We start from the raw sequence: 20,179 nt of genomic DNA, 5'->3' as shown, positions 1-20,179 counted from the left end.
GCCAAGCCTCGCCGCCTCTCTCTCTCTCTCCTCCTTTAAGAGGCTCCTTAAAAATGACATCTTTGAGTCACCTAGAGTCATAAAGTTATACAGCACAGAAACCAGCCCATCGTGTCTGTGCCGGCCATCAAGCATCTATCTATTCCAATCCCATTTTCCAGCACTTGACCTTGTATGCTATGGCGTTTCAAGTGCTCATCTAAATACTTCTTAAATGTTTAGTTTAGTTTAGAGATACAGCACTGAAACAGGCCCTTCGGCCCACCGAGTCTGTGCCGACCATCAACCACCCATTTATACTAATGCTACACTAATCCCATATTCCTACCACATCCCCACCTGTCCCTATATTTCCCTACCACCTACCTACACTAGGGGCAATTGCTAATGGCCAATTAACCTATCAACCTGCAAGTCTTTGGCATGTGGGAGGAAACCGGAGCACCCGGAGGAAACCCACGCAAACACAGGGAGAACTTGCAAACTCCACACAGGCAGCACCCAGAATTGAACCCGGGTCACTGGAGCTGTGAGGCTGCGGTGCTAACCACTGCGCCACTGTTCCTGCCTCTACCACCCTTTCAGGCAGAGTGTTCCAGATTCCAACCACCCTCTGGGTGAAAGATTATTTCCTCAAATCCCCTCTAAACCTCCTGCCCCTTAGTTATGGACACCTCCAGGTAGGTGGTAGGAGAATGGTGGGGATGTGGTAAGGAATATGAGATTAAGGTAGGATTAGTATAAATGGGTGGTTGTTGGTCGGCACAGACTCAGTGGGCCGAAGGGCCTGTTTCAGTGCTGTATCTCTCTATGACCTCCGCTAAGGAAAAAGGTTTCTTCCTATCTATGCCCCTCATAATTTTGTATACCTGACTTAATGTCATATGACTCGATGTCAAATCTTGATCATCGTTCATGTGAAGCACCTTGGGACATTTTATTAGGTTAAAGATGCTATATAAATGCAGGTTGTTATAACAGTAGCAATTCTTACATCATTTACAGAAGTGGAGGAGAGTAAAAGGAGTATTTGAAGGGTCTTACATATTCTTTCAGAGCGTTTTGTACTAAAGGCCAACATTCTTTCAGATAGGCCTCTCTGTATTTGGGGAAGAGAGTAGCAAAACTACTCTCCTCCAACAAGCCGTATGTATTGTCTGCTTTGGTGAATGGTTCCTCCTTCCATCCTTCCGGTACTGTCAGCAGCTCAGTTTCATCAACTATAGAGCACAAGCAACAAAATTAGCAGCTTAAAATTACAAATATTCACCTCCCCTGCAGAGTCAACCCATTGGCATTCTGCTCAATGTTTTTCGGAAATTAAAAATGCATTAGAACTTGCTTTTTAAAAAATTCTTTCATGGGATGTGAGCATCACTGGCAAGGCCAGCATTTGTTGCCCATCCCTAATTAGCCATGACAACTGAGTGGTTTGCTAGGCCATTTCAGAGGGCAGTTAAGAGGTAATCACATTGCTGTGCATCTGGAATCACATGTCGGCCAGACTGGGTAAAGACAGCAGATTTCCTTCTCTATCGGATATTAGTGAAGCAGATGGGTTTTTACAACTATCGATAATAGTCTCAGCAATGGTGCCATGAAGCTAACTTTCAATTCCAGATTTTTATTAATTAATTGAATTTAAATTCCACCAACTGCCGTGATGGGATTTGAACCCATGTCCCCAGGGCAGTAGCCTGGGCCTCTAGATTACTAGTTCAGTGACATTACCATCTCCCCATAATACAGTAAGTTATTAATGTTAAAACTTAAGTAATATTTGTTGGTAATACTTTACACACAAAGTTAAATCTGTTACGTATAGTAGGGTCAGACTGATTTTCTGGTGACTTTAACTATGGAAATGTCCTGAGGATTAGGCTGGAAAGGGCACCAAGTGACAGCACTTCAGCCAGCAGAAAAGGCCAAAACAGCCCACTTGTTTCAGAACAGAAGTCTAAGAACAAGTCACCGGCCCAACTTCTCTATACATATGCCAGAATTTATTAAGAATAATTTAAATCCAATGAAAAAGAAATAAACAGAAGGACTAGGTCGTGCTTGTCCTTTCAGCTTTGGTTTCAGGCTCAGACTAATGGAATAAAATTGTGTGTGTGAGGTTCCTACCTCGGTGAGCTAGACAGTACCAGCCCTTACTCAACAAGCATGGATCAAACAGCACAAAATTGCCTGGAGATTACACCATAGGCTGGTGCAGCAAGTGGAAGCGACGCCAAGAGGGACTGTTCTACCAGGAATTGGGGCTGTCAGTGTTTTATAAAACACATACTTCTGCTGCAAAATGAACCACAACTTAACTACAATGGTTATCCTGGGTCAGCCACTGTAAGAATAGGGTTCAGTTAAATTGCTTTCAGACATTTTTTAAACTCCCCCTGCCTACCCCACCAGAACGACCACCACCCCCCCCCCCAACCCAAAAAGGCCCTGTCCAACAGCCCCCTGGAACACCCTGCAGAGCACTCTATAAGTGGTACCAACGACATAGGCAGAAAGAGGGATGACATCCCGCAGACAGATTTTAGGGAGCTAGGGTAGAAACTAGCAAGCAGGACCTCAAAGATAGTAATCTCCGGATGACTCCCGGTGCCACATGCTAGTGAGTATAGAAATAGGAGGTTCGAGCAGATGAATGCTTGGCTGGAGAGATGGTGCAGGAGGGAGGGCTTTTGATTCTTGGGACATTGGGACTGGTTCTGGGGGAAATGGAACATATACAGGTTGCACCTTAACAGAGCCAGAACCAATGTCCTCGCAGGGTGGTTTGCTCACGTTGTTCAGGAGGGTTTAGACTAACTTGGCAGGGGGATGGGAACCAGGATGTAGTATTAGGAAAGATAAACAAGGTGCACAGAGGATTGGGAGAGACAGATCACAAGAGAGTAAGAAATAGTAAAGTATTAGGTGACGTCAGATTAAGAGGTAATGCAATAAGGTCTAAGTTAGGTTTACAGTGTATGTATGTGAACGCATGGAGCATGGTAAATAAGGTTGGTGAGCTGCAGGTGCAAAAGGGAGGTATAATATTGCGGCAGTAACAGACACCTCGTTCAAAAAAAAGGCAGGATTGGGTACTAAATATTAGTCATAGCGAGTCTGTGCCAACCAACAACCACCCTTTATACTAATCCTACATTAACCCCATATTCCCTACCACATCCCCACCATTCTCCTACCACCTACCTACACTAGGGGCAATTTACAATGGCCAATTTGCCTATCAACCTGCAAGTCTTTGGCTGTGGGAGGAAACCGGAGCACCCGGCAGAAACCCACGCGGTCACAGGGAGAACTTGCAAACTCCGCACATGCAGTACCCAGAATCGAACCTGGGTCGCTGGAGCTGTGAGGCTGCGGTGCTAACCACTGTGCCACTGTACCACCCTACTAATCACACACCCAAAGCAAGAATCATATCCCTAGACCAACGAGCCACTTATATTCCTGGATACCAGGTGTTCAGGAAAGATAGGGAAGGAGAGAAAGGAGAAGGGGTGGATGTAACGATTAAGGAGAATATTGCAGTGCTGGAGAGAATGTCCTAGAGGAGTCAAGGACTGTATCTATTTGGTTAGAGTTAAGAAACAACAGAAGTACCATTACACTACTGGGTGTATTCTATAGGCCATCAACTAGTGGGAAAGATATAGAGGAGCAAATTTGCAGCGAAATTACAGAGAGGTGCAAAAACAATCAAACAGTTATAATGGGGGACTTTAATTAACCTAATATAGATGGGAATAGTAATACTGTAAAGGGGAGAGAGGGGAAAGGCTCTCTGAAGTGTCTTCAGGAGAATTTCCTTGACCAATATGTTTCTGACCCAATGAGGAAGGAGGTATTGCTGAATCTGGTTCTGGTGGATGAGGTAGGACAAGTGGTTCAAGTGTCAGTTGGGGAATATCCAGGGAACAATGATCATTGTATCAAAAGGTTTAGGTTAGCAAAGGAAAAGGACAAGGAGAAATAAAAACTCAAAATACTTATTGGAGAAGGGCCAATTTCAGTAGGGTGAGAACAGATCTAGCCCAGGTAAATAAGAATCAAAGACTGGCAGGCAAAACTGAAACAGAGCAATGAGCTGCCTTTACAGAGGAGATGCTTCAGATACACTCGAGGTACATTCCCATGAAGGGGAAAGGTAGGGAAACTAAAGCCAGAGCTCCATGGATGACAAGAGTTAGAAAGATGAAGCAGAAAAAGGTGGATGTTAGGTTGATAATCCAAGAAAGAACCAGGCTGAATACAGAAAGTTCAGAGGGGAAGTGAAAAAGGAAATCAGAGGGGCAACAAAGTATGAGAAGACTCAGCTAACAGAAAAGGGAATCCAAAAGATTTCTATAAGCATATAAATAGTAAAATGGTCGTCAGAGGAGGGGGTGCGGCCAATTAGGATTTATGCATGAAGGCTAAATGAGTACTTTGCATCAGTATTTGCCAAGGAAGAAGATGCTGCCAAAGTCACAGTGAAAGAGGAAGTGATTGAGATACTGGATGGGTAAAAATTGATAAAAGAGGAGGTATTAGAAGTTGAAAAGTCACCAGGCCCAAAAGGCATGCATCTGAGGATGCTGAGGGAAGTAAGGGTGGAAACTAAGGAGGCACTGGTTATAATCTTCCAATCCTCCTTACACGAGGAGGGGTTGCTGCCAGAGGACTGAAGAATTACAAATGTTACACCCTTATTCTAAAAAGGATGCAAGGATAAACCCAGCAACTGCAGACCTGTCAGTTTAACATTAGTGGTGGGAACGTTTTTAGAAACGATAATCCAGAACAAAATTAACAGCCACTTGGACAAATATGGATTAATTACAGAAAACCAGCGCAGATCTGTTAAAAGCAAATCATGCCTAGCTAACTTGATTGAGTTTTTTGATGAGTTAACAGAGGGTAATACAGTTGATGTGGTCTTTATAGATTTCCAAAAGATATTTGATAAAGTAATAAACTTGTCAGCAAAGTTTAAGCCCATGGAATAAAAGGGAAAGTCGCAACATGGAGTCAAAGTTGGCTGAGTGACAGGAAACAGAGCGTAGTGATGAACAACTGCTTTTTGGACTGGAGAAAGGTATACAGTAGGATTGACCATGGGGTCGATACCAGGACCACTGTTTTTCTTGATTTGTTAATGACCTAGACATGGGTGTGTAGGGAACAATTTCAGAATTTGCGGATGACACAAAACTTGGAAATATTGCGAACTGTGAGGAGGATAGTGATAGACTGCATGAGGATGCATACAGACTGGTGGAATGGGCGAACACGTGACAGGTGAAATTTAATGCAGAGAAATGTGAAGTGATTCATTTTGGTAGGAAGAGCAAGGAGAGGCGATATAAAGGGCACAATCCTAAAGTGGGTGCAGGAGCAGAGGGACCTAAGGGTATATGTGCACAAATCATTTGAAGGTGGCAGGGCAGGTTGAGAAAGCAGTTAATCAAGCATTCGGGATCCTGAGGCATAGAGTACAAAAGCAAGGGAATTATCAACCTTTATAAAATACTTGATAAAACAATTCTGGGCACCACACTTTTGGAAAGATATGAAGGGAGTGCCGAAAAAAGTTATGAGAATGTTTCTAGGGATGAGGGACTTCAGTTACGTGGATAGATTGGAGAAGGTGGGGCTGTTCTCCTTAGAGAAATGATGGTTGAGAGATTTGATAGAGGTGCTCAAAATCATGAAGCGCCTGGATAGAGTAGATAGTGAGAAACTGTCGCCATTGACAGAAGGGTCGCGTACTTGCGGACACAGATCGAAGGTGATTGGCAAAAGAACCAATGGTGACGTGGGGAAAAACTTTTTTTTTTTACACAGCGCGTGGTTAGGATTTGGAATGCACTGAGTGTATGGTGGAGGCAGATTCAACTGGGGCATTCAAAAGGGAATTGAATAAGCACCTGAAGGGCAGCAGGATAGGGTGGGGAGCGAGACTAGCTAAATTGCTGTTGCAGAGAGCCAGCACAGTCACAATTGGCCGAATGGCCTCCTTCCATGCTGTAACCATTCCAAGAGGGTCACGTTCTCCCTGAAAACACAGTGTTCTCAGCCACCCTTGTGTAGATATTAAGCCTGGAGAGGAAACGTGGTCTTGATGTCCGTGTTTTTAATCAAATGTGATGGAGGTGTGAAAACAAGCCTCAGTGGTAGTGAGCACTGTTGTGCTCAGAAACATTTGAAGCAACTCTTCTGAGTGAATATAAAATAAAGAGCTACAATAAAGATGTAACAAAATCTTATGATTCTGGTCAGTTTCCCCGTAAGACTTTATTAAACATGTGGAAAGGAAGAATATGGAAAGACCCAGGGAAGGAGATGGTTCCAGGTCAAGTGGCCAGATTGTCCCCACCTCAGGCCACCCCCCTTCCATCCCCTCTACCTGCTCCCCCTCCCTCCTTCCTATCCCATCTAAACCCTTCCCCACACCCCTCCTCCCATTCCCCCCCCCACACCCCTCCTCCCATTCCCCCCCCCCACACCCCTCCTCCCATTCCCCCCCCCCACACCCCTCCTCCCATTCCCCCCCCCACACCCCTCCTCCCATTCCCCCCCCCACACCCCTCCTCCCATCCCCCCACCACACACCCCTCCTCCCAACCCCTCCCACCCACACCCCTCCTCCCATCCCCCCACCACACACCCCTCCTCCCAACCCCTCCCACCCACACCCCTCCTCCCATCCCCCCACCACACACCCCTCCACCCATCCCAACATCTCCCCCAGTTTGCTGAATCCGTTTAGTTGTGGGGAAATATAGAGCACTGCAGGCTTAGCGATCAGCTCAAACGCTCTCCCCGCCCACTCGAAATCCTCGGGCCGGGCTTGGGAAGTTACCGTCACTCGCAGCCCATTTCCCTCCAGGCTCGTATTTACCTTCATTTTTGCCGCGTTTCTTTCTTCCTGAAGCTGCCTCCATGCCGGTGCAGCACTGAACTCCGGCCCCCAGTCCGCTTCCGCCGGTGCAGCACTGAACTCCGGCCCCCAGTCCGCTTCCGCCGGTGCAGCACTGAACACCGGAGTTCAGTCCGCTTCCGCCGGTGCAGCACTAAACTCCGGCCCCCAGTCCGCTTCCGCCGGTGCAGCACTAAACTCCGGCCCCCAGTCCGCTTCCGCCTGTGCAGCATTCAACTCTGCCCCCTGCTCTCATCTCTGTCCTGGGATTGCTGCAGTGTTCCAGTGAACAGCATCTCATCTACCGATTAGGCACACTACAGCCTGCCGGACTGAACATTGAGTTCAATAATTTTACAGCATGACATCCCCCCATTTTACTTTCATTTTTAGTTATTTTTTCTTCTTATTTTTTTGCATTTATTTCATTTCATCTTAGTCTGTTCAGTTTGCTTAGCCACTGTTTTTTTTTCAGGTTTGCACTTGCTGCTGTTCAATATTCAGTGTATTTACACCTAATCTGTCCTAATGCCTTGTCTTTCAATACACCATTAACATATTGTTTGCCTTTGCTCTGTGACCTTTTGGTCAGCTATGTGGCCTGGTCCAATCTGCACCTTCTCCTTTGTTATCTCTTGCCCCACCCCCGCCTCACTTTCTTATAATCTGTGACTTTTCTAATATTTGTCAGTTCCGAAGAAGGGTCACTGACCCGAAACGTTAACTCTGCTTCTCTTTCCACAGATGCTGCCAGACCTGCTGAGTGATTCCAGCATTTCTTGTTTTTGTTTCAGATTTCCAGCATCCGCAGTATTTTGCTTTTATTCAACTCCGGCCCCCGGCCGCGCAGCACTTAACCGGCCCCCGTCCGCTTCCGCCGGTGCAGCGCTCAACTCAGTCCTGGTTACAGCAGCGAACTCCGGTCGTTAGTTCAGTCCAGTCAACTTCAGCACATGAATTCTGTTACAAGGATATTTCAAAGGAACTTGCATTTATAGTGCCTTTCAGCAGCTCAGGAGTTCTGCAAACTCTAGTTCGACACTTAAATGCAGTATTGAGGGAGTGCTGCACTGTTGGGGGTGTCATCTTTCAGCTGTGACATTGAACTGAGGGCACGCCTGCTCTCAGGTGAATATAAATGATCTCATGTCTGGGATAGAAACGCCAGACTCTATGGCAAGCCAGGAGGCACATTATAGTAGTCATGAGGCACTCACTGCAGGCATCCATTGGTAGGCAGTTCAATAAAGACACAGTACAAGCAAGACTGTTGTCCTGTGAGCTCGGAACATGGTGGCAGAGTGGAGCTGAGCTTGAACGTTGAAGAGCTAGCTAGAAGTACAGCTACTAAAAGAGCACAGGAATGTTCAGAGCTGCTAAAAGCCACAGGCAGCCACAGAAAAGGAACAAAGAAGCACTGGGTAAGACACAATGGCTGCAAATTTTCCTCTTCTGGCATCGGTCGCAATGAAAGCTGATATGAAGCAGAACTGGCAGTGTTTTCCAGTCGCAATGGTAAAATTACACAATTGCGACAGATTTAATTAACAAACCAGAGTAGCTACACTTTTATCACCATTGGAGAGACTTTTGCAAAATGTATTCCACCCTAAATCTCTCTGAACAAAAAAAAGCAGCAATTTTGAAAGCCTTGAAGGCACACTTTGAACCCTAAGTGAACGTGTTCACTCTATTCCCATCCTATTCATGTAGTCGCCTGACCTACTTAATTTTCAAAGCCCACTGGCCAGAACTAGATGGTGTTCTAGTTCACCAGACAAACCAACATATAGGTCAGCTTTGCCCAGTTTAAAGGCGACTGAGTCAAGTTCTGTTCCCACAGAATCTAGGTTGAAATTTTACAATAAAGGCAGAGGGGAGTACTGCACCGTTAGAGATAAAGATTGTATCAGTTCAGTGCACCTGTTCCACTGGTGCAGGTAGATTCAAGAATTCCCATGGCCTCATTTGAGGGGAAGGACATGGCCTTGGCAACATTCCTTAACTGCCATTTACCAACAAAAACATTAAATCAGCCAATTGTTTCACTTGTGGGATAGTGCTGTGCACTGTTTATGTCGTAGCAGCAGAATTTCTAAAAGAAATTCACCAAATGAGCGCACTTTAGGGCATCAGAAGAAATGTGGCAAGTTATTAAGTGAAAGACAGACCAATGTTGACATTTTGTAAGCTTTTAAATACATATAATGGGTAATTTTAGAAATCCTATATAATTCTGCCTTTCTGGAATGTTTTGCTCCATTTTAAACTTTACCTGCTTCCAGCTCAATAACATTGCCCACTCACCTCCCATCTCACCTCCACTGGTGTTGAAACCTTTGACTATACCTGGTTAGTCCAAGACTCATTTTGCCAACAATTCCTGGCTGCCGTCTAAAGCTCCACCTTACGTAATCATCAATGTCTGTTATATTTTTACATTCTTTTATTCTCTTCAGCATTCCAGACTGATAACACCTCTTAAAAACAACTTCAAAGTCAATAATTAAAAAGACAATTTAATCTCTCCTTAAACAGCATCAATAAGAGCTTTGTGAATGTAAATAACCCTTTTTAAATTTAAACAGCCATCATCTTGACACCTAAATAGATCACACATCATGTTTGTATTTGAATTAAGTGGTTCGACTACTCCCTGAAGCAAATTGGCTAAAGACCAACCAAGCATTGCATCAAGTTAACGTGAACAACCATCTAGGGCTTTTCATTTGCGAGGTGGGGCAGAAATAAAATATTAAGACACTAGCTGGTTCTTGAAGTACAAGAAACTGGTAATTATTTCTACTCTCCACCAGCAATAGTCTACCTTCTCAGTCATAATAAAACACCAGCTCACAGAAAACATAGTACAGCAAAGAAAGCAATTAATTTTCCTTTATTATTACAATCCACATAGCTGTAACTACATAGATTTGAATTTAAGCTTAAACAGGTTGTGAAATTCTGCGAGCTAATTTACAGGGCAGAAGTTGCCTGTTGTTCAATCGAGCGCTCAGCCATTCTGGATTGTGAGGGAGTCATAATCTTCAACAAAACAACAGCAACCACCATCAGTAGTGTTGTTCCTATTATCCCACCAGCCATCCAGAGGAGAATTTTCAAATTTTGCCCTGTAGATCGAAACAAAAACACTAAATATTGACTTAACAAAAATTTCATTCACACACAAAAATGTCATTGCTCACTGAAAAAAAAATGCTTTTTGGCTCATCTTCCACTATAATTTTCTATCGTTTAAATAACATTTCATTCCCTTCCAGCGAAGAGAATCGACCGTGTCTCAGTGGGTAGCACGCTGATCTGTAAGTCAGAAGGTTGTGGGTTCATGTCCCACTCCAGAGACTCATGTACTGACTCCAGTACAGTACTGAGGGAGTATTGCACTGTCAGAAGTGCCATCTTTTCAATAAGAGGTTAAACAAAGGTCCCATCTGCTCTCAGGTGGATGCAAGAGATCCCAATGCACCCTTTCAAAGAAGAGCAGGGGATTTCTCCATGGTGTCCTGGCCAATATTTATCCATCAACCAACAACTGATGTTTGAGAGAGTTTGCTGTGTGCAAATTGGCTGCTGCATTTCCTACATTACAACACTTTAAAAAGCACATAATTCACTGTAAAGCATTTTGGGTCATGAAAGGTGCAACATAAATGCAAGTTTTTCTTCTTAATCCCCCACTAAAATTCTCTGTCGAACATACATTCTCTATGTCCATCTTTTTGGATGCTCATTCCTTTACACAAGGCCTTTGTTCTTTATTTACTGTTCAACCCAACCAGTACATTTTGATGTTTATGCCCCACATGAGCAGTAGTCCTAATCTCATGCGTCTGAGCTGTTGGCATATCCTTTTTAGTCCTCAAGCTCTGGAATTCCCTCCCTAAACCTCCCAGCATCTCTACCTTTATTTCCTCCTTTAAGATGCTCCTTAAAACCTCTCTTTGACCAAGCTTTTGGCCATCTGCCCTAATATCATCTTGTGGTTCCAGGTCTAATTTCATTTTATAATCCTCCTGTGAAGCACCTTGGGACATTATACTTATATAGCACTTTTCTAAATCTCCTGCATTGAACATGTCCCATCATTTCTGGACAGCTTAATCATTGGAAACCATCTGTTTCTTAACTATTTGTCACATCAAAAAGAGAGAGTGTTGTCGGGACCTGGAAGGCTCCACCTAAAAAAGGTGGTGGAAGCGGATTCCATAAATAACTTGAAAAAGGGACAGACACTTGAGGCTGAGGAACTTAGAGTTATGGACCAGAAGCGGGGGGAATGGGACGAAGGACGACTACAGTTTCAAGGAGCCATCACAGGCAAAATGGACTGAATGGCCTCCATTTGTGCTGTAAGCTTTTATGATTCCATGATTTTTTTTCATAACTTCAAACTTCATATCAAATCATCCCTTAAATCTATGTTCCAACAAAAACACTCAATTTTTCCCAAGTCTTTCTTTGTACGGGTTTCCTCATACCAGGTGGCATTTTAGCAAGTTTGTGCTATAACCTCTCTATTGCCTCATCCTCCTTCCTATAGCATGGAGCTCAAATCTGCATGGTGTACGCCAACTGTGATCTTACTAAAGTTTTACAGAGTCTCTCAAATCCATTTCAACTTTTAGCTTCAAAACATTTTGCCACAAATTGGGAATTTGTTGCAATCAAACTTGTTTTGTGGAACCACAGTTTTACTGATGGGTTCAGTCTGAACTTGTTCCTTGGTACTTACAGTTTGTTGCTCCATCTCCCAGATCCATTGCCACACGTTTAGTAGTGCTCCACAGGTCTATAGGTCCCACAGAGACAATCACATTCACAGGCTTGAAGCCTGGTGCCAATACATTCCGTTCTAGCCTTTTGGGAATCTGGATGGCTGAACATTTCTTGGACAGGAAGAGAATATTCCAATTATTGATGCACAAAATAAATGAAAATTCATAATTCGATTGTTACAAGAGGTACCACCACCGAATCATACAAAACTACAGCACAGAAGGAGCCCATTACGAAGAGCAACCCAGTTGGTTCCACTCCCCTGCTCTTTCCCCATATCCTTGCAAATTTTTTCTCCAAGTATTTAATGATTTCCCTTCTGAAGGCTTCAATTCAATTTATATCCACCGCCCTATCAGGCAGTTCATTCCAAGTCCTAATCATTTGTGTAAACAAGCTTTTCCTCACGTCACCTCTGGTTCTTTCACCAACAAAAGGGAAAAACAAACTTGACCTCGTCCTCACCAATCTGCCTGCCACAAATGGATCAGTCCATGACAGTATTGGTAGGAGTGACCGCCACACAGTCCTTGTGGAGACTAAATCCCGCCTTCACATGGAGGATACCCTCCATCGTGTTGTGTGGCTCTACCACTGTACTAAATGGGATAGATTTCGAACAGATCTAGCAATGAAAAACTGGGCATCCATGAGGTGCTGTGGGCCATCAGCAGAATTGTACTCAACCACAATCTGTAACCTCATGGCCTGGCATATCTCCCATTACCATCAAGCCAGGAGACCAAGCCTGGTTCAATGAAGAGTGCAGGAGGGCATGCCAAGAGCAGCACCAGGTGTACCTCAAAATGAGGGGTCAACCTGGTGAAGCTACAACACAGGACAATCTGCGTGCCAGACTGCGTAAGTAGCATGCGATAGACAGAGCTAAGCGATCTCATAACCAAAGGATCAGATCTAAGCTCTGCAGTCCTGCCACGTCCAGCCGTGAATGGTGGACAATTAACAACTAACCGGAGATGGTAGCTCCACAAATATCCCCATCCTCAATGGTGGGGTAGCCCAGCACATCAGTGCAAAAGATAAGGCTGAAGCATTTGCAACAATCTTCAGCCAGAAGTGCCCAGTTGATGATCCATCTCAGCCTCCTCATGAAGTCCCCAGCATCACAGATGCCAGACTTCAGCCAATTCGATTCACTCCACATGATATCAAGAAACAACCGAAGGCACTGGATACTGCAAAGGCTATGGGCCCTGACAATATTCCAGCAATAGTACTGATGACCTGTGCTCCAGAACTTGCCGAGCCCCTAGCCAAGCTGCTCCAGTACAACTACAACACTGGCATCTACCCGGCAATGTAGAAAATTGCCCAGGTATATCCTGTACACAAAAAGGAGGACAAGTCCAACCCGGCCAATTACCGCCCCATCAGCCTACTCTCAATCCTCAGTAAAGTGACAGAAGGTGTCATCAACAGTGCCATCAAGCGGCACTTGCTTAGCAATAACCTGCTCAGTGACGCTCAGTTTGGGTTCCACCAGGGCCACTCAGCTCCTGACCTCATTTCAGCCTTAGTTCAAACATGGACAGAAGAGCTGAACTCAGGAGGTGAGATGAGAGTGACTGCCCTTGACATCAAGGCAGCATTTGACCGAGTATGGCATCAAGGATCCCGAACAAAACTGAGGTCAATGGGAATCAGGGAAAACTCTGCTGATTGGAGTCATACCTAGCACAAAGAAAGATGGTTGTTGGAGGTCAATCATCTGAGCTCCAGGACATCACTGCAGGAGTTCCTCAGGGTAGTGTCATAGACCCAACCATCTTCAGCTGCTTCATCAATGACCTTCCTTCAATCATAAAGGTCAGAAGTGGGGATGTTCGCTGATGATTGCACAATGTTCAGCACCATTCGCAACTCCTCAGATACTGAAGCAGTCAGTGTAGAAATGCAGCAAGACTTGGACAATATCCAGGCTTGGGTTGTTAAGTGGCAAGTAACATTCGTGCCACACAAGTGCCAGGCAATGACCATCTCCAACAAGAGAGAATCTAACTATCTCCCATTGACATTCAATGGCATTACCATCGCTGAATCCCCCACTAACATCCTAGGGGCTACCATTGACCAGAAAATGCATGGGAACACCACCTGCAAGTTCCCCTCCAAGTCACACCACTTGGAACTATATCGCTGTTGCAAAATCCTGGAACTCCCTCCGTAACAGCACTGTGGGTGTACCTACCCCACATGGACTGCAGTGGTTCAAAAAGGCAGCTCACCACCACCTTCTCAAGGGCAATTAGGGTTGGGTGATAAATGCTGGCATGGCCAGCGATGCCCACATCCCATGAATGAATATAACATTTTTTTTTTTTTTAAAATAACCTTAAATCTGTACCCTCTGGTCACCGACCCTTTAGCCATTGGAAACAGTCTTTCTTTACTTACTCCATCTAAACCTTTCATGACTTTAAACACTCCACAAACCTGGTTAACATTTTTGGGATACATTCAAATTGTTAACTTACCGTTAAGCAATCAGTAACCCCAGTATGGCAGATCTTAGCCTGACAATGGAGATAGATAGGATGGTTTGCTATTTCGATGAAGTGAAACATTTTGATGGAGAATCGACTACTACTGGAAGCCCCGTTTACAGAATGCCATCTGAATGTCTCATCATTCGGGCAGCTATTGGGAAAAAGAAAAGTTCATTTTTTTCCCACTCCTCCAGGACCAATTATAGGGTGGAGTAAGAGAATCAGCACAGTCACCTCATCCATGGCACTCCCACCTGTGCAATGGTGTGGAGATCAAGTTATCACTGTATAGAACAAAAAAAAAGTAGAATTTACAGCACAGAAACCAGGCCATTCAGCTCAGCTGGTGTTCATGGTCCACACGAAGCTCCTACCACCACTCCTCAACTCACCCCATCAGCATATTTGTATTCATATCCTTTCTTCATGTGTTTATTGAGCTTCTCCTTAAATCACTGTCATGCACTTCAATCATTCCCTGTGGTAGCAAGTTCCACATTCACCACTCTCTGGATAAAATGTGTTTCTCCTGAATTCCCTATTGGATTTATTAGTGACTATTCTATATAGTTGGCCCCTAGTTTTGGACTCCCCCATCTTCTTTACATCTACCCGATCAAACCTTTCCATAATTTTATAGACCTGTATCAAAGATGTCCCAAAGCACTTCACAGCCAAGGTTGTACTTTCAAACTGTAGTCACTGTCAAAAAGTAGGACACATGGCAGAAACTACACAAATTAAGAGCTCATGGTGTTGGGGGATAACATACTAGCATGGACAGAGGATTGGTTAGCTGACAGGAAGCAGACAGTAGGGTTAAATAGGTCACTTCCGGGTTGGCAGGATGTGACTAGTGGAGTGCCACAGGGATCAGTGTTGGGGCTTCGACTATTTACAATCTATATCAATGACGGATGTCTGGTATCTAAATTTGATGACAAAAGATGGTTAGGAGAGTAAGTTGTCAAGAGGACATAAAGAGGCTGCAAAATAGATATAGATAGGCAGATGGAGTATAATGTGGGGAAATGTGAACTTGTCCACTTTGGCAGGAAGAATAGAAAAGCAGCAAATTATTTTAATGGAGAGAGAGATTGAAGGACTTGCAGTACAGAGGGATCGGGGGTGTCCTGGTACATGATTCACAATAAGTTAATATGACGGTACAGCAATTGATTAAGGCAGAAAATTAAATGTTATTGTTTATTGCAAGGGAAATGGAATATAAAAGTAGGGAAGTTTTGCTACAGTTGTACAGGGCCTTGGTGAGACCACATCTGGAGTTATATGTACAATTTTGGTCTCCTTAAAAACGGTATCGTTGCACTAGTTCAGAGAAGGTTCACTCAACTAATTCCTGGGAAGAGGGGGTTATCTTATGAGGAAAAGGTTGGACCTGTATCCATTGGAGTTTAGAAGAATGGGAGGTGATCTTATTGAAATGTATATGATTCTGAGGGGCCTTTCCAGGGTGATGCTGAGAGGATGTTTTTTCCCTTGTGGGAGGGACTACAACTAGGGGGCAGAGTTCAAAAATTGAGGGTCTCCCATTTAAGATGGCAATGAGGAGAAATCTTTTCTTTGAGGGTCATTAGTCTGTGGAATTCTCTTCCCCAGAGAGCAGTGGAGGCTGGAGCACTGAATATTTAAGGCTGAGTTCGATAGATTCTTGATTGACAAGTGAGTCAAAAGTTAAAGCAGCTAGACAGAAAAGTAGAGTTGATGCCAGAATCAGATCAGCCATGATCTTATCAAATGGCAGAGCAAGCTTGAGGAGCTGAAAGGCCTACTCATGCTCCTAATTCGCATGTTGGTATGTAAATCTGCACACAGCAAGCTCCCACAAACAGCAATTCAACAGCAGTTCCGAAGAAGGGTCACTGACCCGAAATGTTAACTCTGCTTCTCTTTCCACAGATGCTGCCAGACCTGCTGAGTGAATCCAGCATTTCTTGTTTTTGTTTCAGATTTCCAGCATCCGCAGTATTTTGCTTTTAATTCAACAATGATCAAATCAGTTTTAGCGATGTTTGTTGAGTGATAAATATCATCCAGGATACCAGGGAGAACTCTCCTACTCTTATTTGAAATCATGTCGTGGGATTTATCCCATCCAAAAGGCAGCACCTCCGACAGCGAAGCACTCCCTCAGTACTGCACTGGAATGTCAGCCCAGATTTTTGTGCTCACGTCTCTGGAGTGGGAATTGAGCTCACAACCTGCTGACTCAGAGGAGAGGCTGTTACTAACTACGCCACAGCTGGAAACATATCAAGTCACCCCTCAGCCTTCTCTTTTCTAGAAGAAAAAGAGCCCCCCCCCCAAGCCTGGTCAGTCATTCCTATTAAGTCCAAACCTCTCAATTCTGGATTCATCCTTGGTGCAAAAAAAGTATTTTTTTTTTTTTTTAAAACTTCTCCTGTGGCTCAATATCATTTTGTAATGCAGACCAGAATGAATACCACTGAATTTACCAAAATCAGATCAAGAAAAGTATACTGAAATGTTACAGTAAAAAAAAAAACAAGTTTATGTTGGGCCAACTTAGTATTTACATTTTGGCCATGAAGAAAAATAAGGAGCCTGTCACTGAATAGCACCATTGTAATGGGTGTAATTCCAAGTTTGCTCATGGCCTTTAAACTAGTGGAAAGATCCAATCTAGAAATAATATACAGGAGGTAAAAATGTTTCTTCAGTCCTAATTGAACCAGTACATTTTGGAGAACTGCGATGGAACAGAATTGTACTCCTGTTCCAAAGAATCTCTCAAGAACACCACCAACGGAGAATGTTCAGCCCATCATGTCTGTGCCAGATCTTCAAAAGAGTTATCCAATTATCCACTCCCCTGCTCTTTCCCCATCACTCTGCAATTCTCTCAAGTATTCATCCAATTTCCTTTTAAAAGTCAGCATTGAATTTATTGAATCTGCTTCCACAGGCAGTGCATTCCAGATTTTACTGAAAGAAATTTGCACATCTCACCTCTGGTTCTTTTGCTAATCACCTTAAATCTGCACCTTATGGTGACTGACCAACCTGCCAGTGGAAACAGTTCCTCCTTATTTGCTCCATCAGAGCCCTTTATGATTTTGAAAGAATAATGTACTCACCCATCCTGAAGGAAGTGGAACTTTCTCTTCCCTTGAGGGTCAGGCGTTGTTGTAGCCCAACACGAAGCAACTTGCAGAACGAATGCAGCGGCAAAGCTCCCATTAGTCATGGATGATCTGACCTCCAAATAGAGGTCATCATTAAGCCAAATAGTTGGACTTGCTCCATAAGCACCATCGGGTGAGAAAGTATCATCCTTGTAGAGAAACATGGAGAGATGGAGTTTCTCTTTACTGTATTGCACAATGGGTTTGAACATCCTTCAACAAACAAGGCAGTGGGGGGAGGGGGCAGTGGAGAAGAAAAAGGGGGGGAAAAAAACCATCAGCACTGAAAGGTTGACTCGTACCACCTCTTCACAAAAGATCATAAATAATTATGGGGCCATAAATATAAGACAGCCACTAGTAAATATAATAGGGAATTTAGGAGAAACTTGTCAGAATGTGGAACTCGCCACCACAGGGAGTAGTTGAGGCCAGTACCATTGACGCATTTAAGGGGAAGTTAGATAAGCACATGAAGGAGAGAGAGGGGGGAATAGGAAGATATGTCAAGAGTTGAATGAAGAAAAGCAAGTGGTAGCTCATGTGGAAAGGCAGACTTACATTTATAAAGTACCTTTCATAACTTCAGAATGTCCCAAAGTGATTTACAGCCAATGAAGTACTCAATGTAGTCACTGTTGTAATGTAGCAAACAGCAGCCAATTTGCACACAGCAAGCTCCCACAGACAGCGAGGTGATAATGACCAGATAATCTGTTTCATTTGTAGATTGAAGGTTAAATATTGGCCAGGACACCAGGGATAACTCCCCAGCTCTTCTTTGAAATAGTGCCGTGGAATCTCTTACATTAAACAAAGTCCTGTTTGCTCTCCGGTGAGTGTCTGATGTGACAGTGCATCACCTCCTCACTACTGGCACTGGGAATGTCAGCCTAGATTTTTGTGCTCAAGTCTCTGGAATGGGAATTGAATCCACAACCTTCTGACTCAAAGGCAAGAGTGCTACCACTTGAGCCACAGCCGACACTGAAAAGAGCCAGCACAGGCACGATGAGCCGAATGACCTCATCTGTGTTGCATCATTCATAATTTAGGTTTACTGTTCTCCAAATCAGTCCAGACATAATGAGCTAACATAATTAGCAAATAAGCTGATACAGGCACAGCAACCCCAATATACTTAAGATTTACTTTACATTCTATACTATAGAATAGTTAAAGCATATATGTTCCACAAGTTCCCAAAGTCTCCTCTTTGGCCAAAATGTTGATAGATTGCCAGACCACACAGTGATCTGTTCTACAAAATTCTCTTTATAGTTTCCATCTACCTTATAATTCTCTTTCACCTTTGCACTCTTGATGACGAACATTAAACTCGCAAGTCTGGTAAACGTAAAAAGTAAAGTTTAAGCCTACCGGATTAATGGGAGACCTTCCAGAGGCATTTTCACTAAGGAGCTACGTAAATATACACATTTCACTTCAAGTAGTAGTGGCTCTTCTCTGGTTATAGAAGAAGCGGAATGAAAGTCATTAACGATGACATGTTTAAATATTTTGTGCGTCTCATTTATCTAGAGTGCAAGGGAAAGAGACAAAATAGTATTTAAAAGACTGGAGCTTAAAATAAAGTTGAGACTTCACTCTTAACAGTTTTAATTTTAAATATATTTAAGCAAACTCAGTATTAAAATTCAAATTAGAAGCTGATTCTTTCACGCGTGTTTCCAGCTCAAGTTAGTACAAAATTTGATGAGATCAGTAGAGATAATCACATCAAAGAATATCTTTTTTTTTTTTATATACACAGGACAAAAAGATCTGTCTTACCAGGAGCTGACCTCCACAGTAAGTCTGGGTTTCAGTGATTATGAACGTGTAGTACTTTGGCCCTTCTTTGACTGCACAGCCACCATCGTTCAAGACAAGATTCAGTCGTGTCTTCACACGATCTGCCAGAAATTCTTTTGACACATTAATTTTCACTAAACCGGTTTCACAACTTGCAAACACTCCATGATCTAACAAGGCAAAAACCAATTACAATCACTGGAGCAGAAGAGCAGACCCTCATTATCATTACAAAACTGTACATGGTGCATTGCATCTTTCCTTTGACAAAGAAAAATGTCCTTCCTGCAATTAGCAGAAGGGATAGCGAGGGCAATATAGATTAAATGGTACTGTTCTAAAGAGGGACCTAGGGGTTCATGTGCATAGATCTTTGAAGGTGGCAGGACAGAGAGTAGTCAGCAAAGCTTATGGGATCTTGGGCTTCATAAATAGAAGTAGCGTACAAAAGCAGGGAAGTTATGCTGAACCTTTATAAAAGCTCTGGTTAGGCCACAACGAGAGTATTGCACCCAGTTCCAGTCACCACACTTTAGGAAGGATGTGAGGGTCCTTGAGAAGGTGCAGAGGAGATTTACCACAATGGTTCCAGGGATGAGGGATTTTAGCTACATTAGGTTGGAGAAGCTGGGGTTGCTCTCCTTGGAACAAAGGAGATTGAGGGGAGATTTGATCGAGGTGTATAAGATTTTGGCAGGTTTAAATAAAGGTAGACAAAGAAAAGCTGCTCCCATTCGCTGATGGTACAAGGACTAGGGGACACAGATTTAAGCTTTTGAGCAAGAGGTGCAGGGTGGGGTGGGGAGGAAATGTGTGGATGAAATTTTTGTTTTTATGCAGTGAGCAATAATTATCTGGAACTCGTTATCAGCGAGGGTGGTGGAAGCAGAGATGATCAATGATTTCAAAAGGAAATTGGATGGGCGCTTGAGGGAAATAAACTTTTGGGGATGAAGAGGAATTTCTTCACTCAGGGT

At 43.6% G+C, this 20,179-nt stretch overlaps 1 protein-coding gene across 1 annotated transcript in view; it reads right to left on the bottom strand.

Annotated features, from left to right (window-relative positions):
- The window catches only part of krr1 (KRR1 small subunit processome component homolog), a 28,800-nt gene extending 21,799 nt beyond the window's left edge, over positions 1-7,001 (bottom strand). Inside the window, exons 1-2 of the mRNA XM_068050263.1 lie at positions 6,899-7,001; positions 1,045-1,220 (exon numbers count right to left, since the gene is read on the bottom strand). Coding sequence (XP_067906364.1) covers positions 1,045-1,220; positions 6,899-6,941 — 219 coding nt within the window. The 5' untranslated portion in view covers positions 6,942-7,001. The remainder of the gene's footprint in view (positions 1-1,044; positions 1,221-6,898) is intronic.
- Between the last annotated feature and the right edge of the window lie 13,178 nt (positions 7,002-20,179).

This window comes from Heterodontus francisci, chromosome 18 (assembly GCF_036365525.1).
Source record: "Heterodontus francisci isolate sHetFra1 chromosome 18, sHetFra1.hap1, whole genome shotgun sequence".
In the NCBI taxonomy this organism is placed as follows: Eukaryota; Metazoa; Chordata; class Chondrichthyes; order Heterodontiformes; family Heterodontidae; genus Heterodontus; species Heterodontus francisci.
The sequence above is the reverse complement of the archived record's forward strand: the minus strand, read 5'-3'. Positions and strand labels throughout refer to the sequence as shown.